Source organism: Delphinus delphis, chromosome X (assembly GCF_949987515.2).
Source record: "Delphinus delphis chromosome X, mDelDel1.2, whole genome shotgun sequence".
Classification (NCBI taxonomy): Eukaryota; Metazoa; Chordata; class Mammalia; order Artiodactyla; family Delphinidae; genus Delphinus; species Delphinus delphis.
In genome coordinates this window covers 67378165-67386537 of record NC_082704.1, presented here as the reverse complement: position 1 = coordinate 67386537, position 8373 = coordinate 67378165, and the positions used below count along the sequence as shown (strand labels likewise).

At 48.8% G+C, this 8373-nt stretch overlaps 1 protein-coding gene across 1 annotated transcript in view; it reads left to right on the top strand.

Annotated features, from left to right (window-relative positions):
* Nucleotides 1–1195: 1195 nt before the first annotated feature.
* Nucleotides 1196–8373, top strand: part of NHSL2 (NHS like 2) — a 53574-nt gene continuing 46396 nt past the window's right edge. Inside the window, exon 1 of the mRNA XM_060001592.1 lies at nt 1196–1257. Coding sequence (XP_059857575.1) covers nt 1230–1257 — 28 coding nt within the window. The 5' untranslated portion in view covers nt 1196–1229. The remainder of the gene's footprint in view (nt 1258–8373) is intronic.

The window sequence follows — 8373 nt, the reverse complement described above, 5'->3', positions numbered from 1 at the left end:
GTGGATGGATCTAGGGACTGTCATACAGAGTGAAGTAAGTCAGAAAGAGGAAAACAAATATTGTATATTAATGCATATATGTGGAACCTAGAAAAATGGTACAGATGAACCAGTTTGCAGGGCAGAAATAGAGACACAGATGTAGAGAACAAACGTATGGACACCAAGGGGAGAAAGTGGTGGGGGTGGTGGTGTGATGAATGGGAGATTGGGATTGACATATATACACTAATATGTATAAAATGGATAGCTAATAAGAACCTGCTGTATAAAAAAGTAAATAAAATAAAGTTCAAAAATTAAAAAAAATAGACTACGAAAGCAGAAATAAACATATTGGACTACATCACACTAAAACACTTTTCTTGGTAAAGGAAACCATCAACAGAATGAAAAGGCAACTTTCAGAATGGGAGAAAATATTTGCAAATCATGTATCTAATAAGGGGTTAATATCCAAAATATATAAAGAACTCACACAACTCAATATAAAAAAAATTCCAATTAAAAAAATTATTAATAAGACATTTAACACTCTTATTTTCATACTCAGTTTTAAAATCCGGTGTGAATTTTACACTTATAGCACATTGCAATTCAGACTAGCCAATTTCAAGTGCTCAAGAGCCGTACATGGCTGGTGGCTGTGGTACTGGAGAGTGGAAGTCTAGCAGGCAGAGACCAAAATGTCACCTGAGTTGTGTGTCTCTGTGGTGGGTAGGAATGGATTAGAAGGGCAGAAGCTGAGAATGAAAACCTCAGCGTCACAACTTGGGACAATTCCTGGGGCCTCTCGGGTCCTTTGTGTGTGGACCCCCATAAACTCGCTGCACGCTGGCCTGGTGCAGGGCAGAATAGCCAACGCAAGTACAAAAAGCCCAGCTCCTTACCCCTCATGGGCTCTAGCTCTGCTGGCCACAGAGATAAGGAAAGGACCTCGAGTACTCAGGAAGTGATAATCTGGGGCCTGTCACAGGTTCCCCTTTCTTTGCTTCCAGAGGTACTTCTGTTCACAGCTTCTCATTGTACTTAATGAGCGTTGTACCCAATGCTCCATTTCCTTTTTTCAAAAACAGAGTGGTGTGGCAATGGGGCTCTGAGGAAAGCCCTGGCACTGGGGTTGAGGAGGGTGTGGTGTGAGGAGCCCACACTGTGGCTTACTCAACTGTGAGATCTTAACCCAGTGGCCCCCAGAGCTGCTGCAGTCCTTGGTGTCAGTGGTGACAGCCATGGCAGCCCAGCCTAGCGCCTGGAATGGTGAGCATGAGCACGATTGCATACTGTGAGGGGATTTGCAGTGGGGTTTGAGGTTGGGGGTTGGCGCCTGGATGGGTGCTGGCAGTGCGCGACGAGGCAGGTGGCTGGAGGGCCCTGAGGATGGGGAAGCCAGCTTTGGCCTGGCCTGAGCCAGGCCAGGTTTGGGAAGCATTTGGACTTCCCAGCAGGCTTGAGAGCTTGCCCCCGGGTTGGCAGGAAGCTGAGAAATGTGATTATCCCCTGCAGGGCAGCATGCTGTCCCTGGGCAACGGTGGTGGCCCCATGCCCACTGCCTGACTGATTTCCAAATCAGCCCTACCCCAGCCTACCCTTCCCCTCCTGGCCAGCCACAAGAACCAACCCATGGTGGCGGGCTGGGCCAAGGTCTCACAGTGGACTCTGGAGCAGGAGAAAGGAATGTCGTCCTGTGGCAGCTGGGAGGGAGCTCTTCTTCACCTATCTCACACCCAGTTTGCCCGCGGCTGCCTTGCGGGGGCGGAGGCCCAGCATTCCTCTTTCACTCCTGCTGCTGCCTCCTCCAGCCCTGCAGCCTAGAAACTCTCAGAGGGATCAGACTCTCAGAGGGATCAGAAGAAACCCAACTGCTTTCTGCCTGGTCACCTAAGCTGGAGCCTCCCAACAAGTCGAGCCTGGGCCAGAGGAAAAGGACTAGGAAGACAGAGCAGCTTCACAAAGTGCCATATGCACATGGTGCCCTCACCCCAGTTCCACTGTGCCAGCTCCCTCCCCCAGCTGGCCAAAGGGTGGAACCCTGCTAATTAAGACTCATCCCTGGATGTCAGTAGCTCAGCACCTAATGCAGAGCCCGGTGCATACATGGGAGCTAACCAGTAGAGTTCCCATGGATGGATGGATGGATGGATGAACATGCTCTAGATTTTGTCTTTGCTGTACTACTTGCTCCCAAAGCCCTCAAACTAAAATCTCTCACATCATCACTTTAGTGCCTTCTACTCCAGGCACCTAGGCTGACACTAAACTCCAGTAACTAAGAAAAATTCCTGAGTACAACCAGCCCAAGGATTCCTGAGGGTAGGCTTGGAGAATGGTCTCACAACCTTGTCTCTCCTCACATTATTGCTTGTAGGGTCTTCTGGGGTGAATCATCCTACTTTGAGAATCAAGAGCATGGGGGTTGGGTTCAAGTCTCAAGCCTGCTTTTTCCTATCTATGTAACCTTAGTCAAAAGTCATTTTTCCTCTCCAAGACTTAGGACTCTGCTCTGTAAAATGGAGCTAAAAATACCTATCTGGGATTATGGTAAGGAATAAATGAGAAAATGTATTAGGTTGAACCCTAAGAAATTGCCCCAAAACAGTTGAACACCAGCAATTTTGTACGGTTCAACCTAATATATAAAGTGTTTTATCCCTTTCATCAGAATACAGGTCAAACTAATAGAAGCAACCACTTCTCCACCAATCATGGCTGCAGGCATTTCCTGCAGTAGTTTGGCCTGGGAACAGGGTGACTCGTGGCAGCTCCTGCCTGGAAATGATTTACCCACAAGAGCACAGTAGGAGTTGGCACCTTCTCCTGACCTGGGTGAGAGTGCCCACTCCCTAGGTCAAGTTGCAAGGCAGAGATGGCCCAGGACGGGCCTTCCTTCCCAGGGGCAGAGCCACAGGGGTCCCAGGCCACCAGGCACTTGGAAGAAACTGAAAGCAGCTGCCTGCCAGCTTTTCTCTGCCTAGTGACAGCTGTCAAGCCCAGATCCTCTTGATCCAGCAAAGATCCAGGCCTGAGAAAGCTCCAATTTGGAACTGACAGCTGTGGTGACCACAGTAGGAAAAGCCCTCTCACCATCCTACATATCTGCTACCCAATCCCAGCTCTAGCTGTAAAAGTCACAGGGATTTCAGGTGGGAGGGGGATGGGAGGAGTCAAGAGAAATGCCCATTGACTAGCCACGCCTTGGATGCTGGCGCCCCAGGCTGATGAGGACCACGGGAGCACTAAGCAGACATTTATAGAGTGCCTACTCAGTGTTTCCCACCGAGGGCATGATTGTCATTTTGGTTAAGACAATTCATTGTATAGGACTGTCCTGTGCATTGCAGGACAAGTAGCATCTGACAGCAAGATAAGGATAGGGTGCACATTGTAAGCCTAAGAACTGGGTGAGTCCCAGCCACTGAGGCTCAGGAGAAGGGCCCCAGCAGAGTGGTAGCCTCTCCACCGTTCTGAATGGCACCTTGAAGGTGACTTTTTTAACTAGATGCTCCACAACTATGTGTTGGCCTGATGGCTGTGAGCTACCCCATGATCCTAGTGCCTGGGTAATCTTGCCTGGGCCAGTGGAGACATGTAAAATCACTCAGACCCGGCCTGGGACCTCAGGGGAGAAAAGCCAGGGAAGACATCCCCCAGGAGCTGCGCAAATTGAGTGTGTACCACTGGCAGGCAGTGAACCACTCTGCTGAGGGCCCCAAGCCCTGGCCAGCCTGTGCCAGAGAGTCCACATGGAGAGTGAGGCCAACTCGACCCACGGCCCAAGTGCTAGTTTCCCAGCATCAAGCAGGATGGCATGTGTGAAATTTGTTCAGGGAAGTGTGATGAATCTCCAACTTGAGCTACAGCATTGACTCCCAGAGCACAGAGGTGCCTGACCAGGAGTCCATGTACTTGGATGGGGAAAAAAATGACAACTTTGTCTTCACTAACCTCTAACTGAAATTTCACCTTTCCTTCCCTAATGAATGCAGCAGCACACTGAAGTCATATTAGCACTACCTGCGACTTTGTCTCCAGTTAGAACTGCAGAGATTTTTCTATCTCATTACCATTGCTGCAGGTATTTTGAAATAACATTACACTCATGGCTACTTCAAAAGTGTGGTCGTTACTGGACCTGCCACTAGATCATGTTACTCAATGTGCTAATAATGAAATGTCTATTACTATATCACAAATTTTAAAACATATATATTTATAACCATCTTTAAATATGGTTGGCTTCCCTTGTAATCCTATGTATCTTATTTTATGCTTATAGAAACATTCCAAGAAGGAGTCCATAGGTGTCATCAGACTCCCAAAACGGTCCAAGCCATAAATGTGTTAAGAACTACTGGGTTCTAGAGTTGGCAGGAAATCAGGCTGATTGGGGTCAACAGGGAAGGCCTGGATGCCAGAAGAGGCAGCACGGGCTTGTGCTCTGCAGGCACCAGGAGGATGCTAAAGGTTTCTAAGCAGGAGACTGCACAAGATGATGCTGAGGTTTCCAGCCTGGGATTCCAGAGATAGTTGTAGCATTAACAGAAATAGAGAAGTCAGGAGGAAAGTTTGATCAGGGTGGTGGGAGAGGGTTTTGTTTTAAACATATTAAATTTGGGACTAAAAAAATGGACATCCAGGTGAAGTTGTCCACCCAGCTCTGGGAAATGCAAATGGGCAGACTGGGAGAGTGGCCATGGCAACAGGAAAGATTTGGGCGGGGGGGTCATCCTTCAAGATGGTCATGGAAGCATTTGGAGTAATTGCAGTCATCAGTGGAAAAAGGACAGTGGGAGAAAAGAGGCCAAGGCAAGGGGCTGTCATAGGCTGGCTTCTCTGGGAAACAGATTCTGAGATTTTTGTTCAGGTTTATGGGACTGGCTTCTAGAACAGCACCTGTGAAGAAGTAAGGGAAGCAGGATTGGTCAAAGGCAGGAGTTGAACTGCAAAACACAGTCACACTGGAGACCTTAGCTGACCCCGTGAGGAGCTCTGAGCTGGGATGGTCCCTTCAGAGGGTCCCAACTGAGGCTGGCGGCTGGGCCTTTCTCCTCCCACCACCCTTTCCCCCATCTATTGACTAGTCTTTGGATGTAGGCTGCCCTCCCCCCAGGGAAGGAGCATTACCTTGGATAGGGACTCAACTGTGAGCCATCAGCCAACATCTCTGGCAGCTGGGGGATTGAGTGCCTTGGTCCTAAATGGCGAAGAGGGGAAGCTCAAAGTCTGTTCTCCCAGCCACAGGGAAAGTGCAAGTGGCTACCCCCCCCAACCCTGCGCAGGCCTCTGAGCAAGTCCCACCCTGCCGTCCACAGCCAGTTGTAGGAGTCCCAGGGACAGTGAGTCAGGGCCTAAAAGGAATTTGAGTCCTTGGTGCCTGTAATTCAGGTCCTCAGTATCTCCTCCAACCTCTCCCATTTGGGGCTAAGCTGGGGGGAAGTTGGAGAGAGCTGAGCCGTTGCCATTCTCTGCAGTTTGTTTTTAAGAGGTTACCAAACTAAGCAAACCAACCACAGCAGAAACAGGTTCTGTGGCCTCTGTGTCCCTCCCTTCCTTCTGGGGCGACCCACATCTCAAAGAGGGGATGTCACCACAATTGAGGTTAGAGCCCTGCTCACAAGGCCTGCAGTCTGTCCAGGAAATGATACCGTTAGAGCTGCCAAATAAAAAGAGGTTGGACTTCATTTTGAAAGCGAGAAACGTACAAACTTGACTTTTGATTTTGACATTTATGTCCTAAGACCAAAAAAGCAAACCAAATAGCAACCAAACTGATTAGGCACAAACTCTCCCCAAACTTTAAAATCCAGAAAGATTGATTCGTTCATTCATTCATTCATTCATTCCACAAAAAAATAACAGGTTCTGAGTTTGCAAAATGATAGGCTGACAGACCAAATGTGGCTGAAGACCAGCTTGTTGTTGTTGTTGTACATAGTTTTAAAAAATAATTTAAGTCAGTTGCCAATTCACTTTTTATTTTAACATCTTTATTGGAGTATTATTGCTTTACAATGCTGTGTTAGTTTCTGCTGTATAACAAAGTGAATCAGCTATACGTATACATATATCCCCTTATCTCCACCCTCTTGTGTCTCCCTCCAACCCTCCCTATCCCTCCCCTCTAGGTGGTCACAAAGCACCGAGCTGATCTCCCTGTGCTATGCGGCTGCTTTCCACTAGCTATCTAGTTTACATTTGGTAGTGTATATATGTCCGTGCCACTCTCTCACCTCATACCAGCTTACCCTTCCCCCTCCCCGTGTCCTCACGGCCATTCTCTAGTAGGTCTGCAACTTTATTCCTGTCCCGCCCCTAGGTTCTTCATGGAATCTAAGGGAAAAAAAAAAAAGGTTCTGGAGACCCTAGGGACCAATTCACTTTTTTAAAAATTGTAAGATCTGACCACAATGAATCCGTCAGCAAGAACTAAGTGCTGCCCCCTTGTGGATGGGCGTGGGTCCCCCCCCCTCCCCAGTTCACCTCAGACCCCATTCAAGCCTGCTGTTCTCCTCAGCAGGGGCCCTGTCATGTCAGCGTTTGTGTTCGTGAACACTAGACCCAGAAAAGATGGATGCTAGGATTGCAATGCTGGATGGTGTTATGGCTCTTGCTCACAGGGCTGTCTCTGCTCTCTTCCGCTCACTACCTAGGGTGGGACTTGGACCCACCGACCTAGACATTGCAGACTCATTGTGTACCAACAGACAGGGCCTTGGGGAAGGAGCCACAAATGTGGTCAAGAGAAGTTGGGAAAACTTAACAGAGATTCTAGGAGGATGGGTAGACTTCTACTGGGTGGCAAAGAGGGCAGGGGTAGGGGAAAGAGGCGTGTCAGCACAAAGGAATGCCGGAGGATGGCGCTTCTAAAGGAAGTGGCACGTGTGTAGTGGAGAGGGGTGGAGGAGGCCTTGCCAGCCAGGCTGAGGAACTGGCTTTTTATCCCAGAGGTTTTGAGGCAGAGGCATGAGGTGATCTGACATGTGCGACTAGAAGATGACTCTGGTGACCCCATGGAGGGCAAGACCCCAGGCAGGGAGGACAGGCAGGAGATTCCTGCCACTGTTTAGGTGAGAAGTAATAGGGCTTTGATTTGGGGAGGTGCCAGTGAGTAGAGGAAGGAAGCGATTCAAGAGGGATTTAGGAGGTCAGACTAACAGGTCCTCTTGATTCCTCAAGGTGGGTGGGAACTTGCACACCATGGCGCATTGCTGAGCTCTGCTGGCGGCCACAGTAGCGGGTGCCCTTTGTTCGGCACTTGCCCATCCGTTAATGCACTCCAACCTCAAAGCCAAAGACAGCCAATGGACTGTCTTTCCACAAGGCAAACAGCTCCTTGAAGAGCTCCCTAGCATCCCTCCGGACACCCTGGCACATCCTGACCTTAGCCATAGTGCATAGTCTCCTCAAACCATCCTTTGCTTCAAAGCAAAGTCCAAGAGGTCAGGGACTGTGCCCATCCTGGTCATCACTGTATCCCCGAATGCCTGTGTGCCCAGTACAGAGAAGGACCCAATGTATTTGTTGAATGAATGAACTATTTTTTTGGCACCTACTTTGTGTCTGGTACTTTGCAAATATTAATTCATTTCATCTTTAAAACATCCCCATGAGGATAAGCCAGGTATGCTTATGATCCCCATTTTGTAGATGAGGAAAATGAGGCATGGAGAGGTGGAGAGACTTGCCCAAGGCCATGGGGCTTCGGAAGAGACAGAGCTGGGATTTGACTCCTGACTGATGCTGGTTCCCCTACAACACATTGCTCCAAAGTGTGCATTCAAACAGGATCTCGATTGAGAAGGTTGAGGTTGTCCCATTTTTTTCTTGTTTATTAAAAAACCCACATATTTAGAGAAGTTAGATTTGCCCCTCAGAGTGCAAAGCATAATTTCCACTCAGTGAGAAAGTCATCTCACCCCAGTGGGAGATGCAGCTGAAACTCACAGGACTGAACATCCCCTGGAGGATGCAGGAACAGAGGGGCGAAATGCCTCCCTCTGGCCCAGGTGTCTTTTCTCTACCAACTTCTTCTTAATCAGAGTGTGATATGAGGACCAGCAGCAATAGCAGCACCTGGGACCTAGTTAGGAATACAGCATCTCAGCACACACCCTCTTCCCACCTACTGATTCAAACCTTCATTTTAACAACATCTTCATGGGATTCATATGCATGAAAAGTTTGAGAAGCACTGACCTAGGGGGCAGCCTCTGAGAGTGACCTAGCTCCTCACCAGATCGGAGCTCCCTGAGGGCAGGGCTGTGTCTTGTTGTGTCCCCAGGTTCCTTGCACAGTGCCGGGCACCTAGCGGGTACTTAGTAATGTGTGTTGAATGAGTATATTGCTGAAGAAATCTAGCCACATACAGCCAGCTTA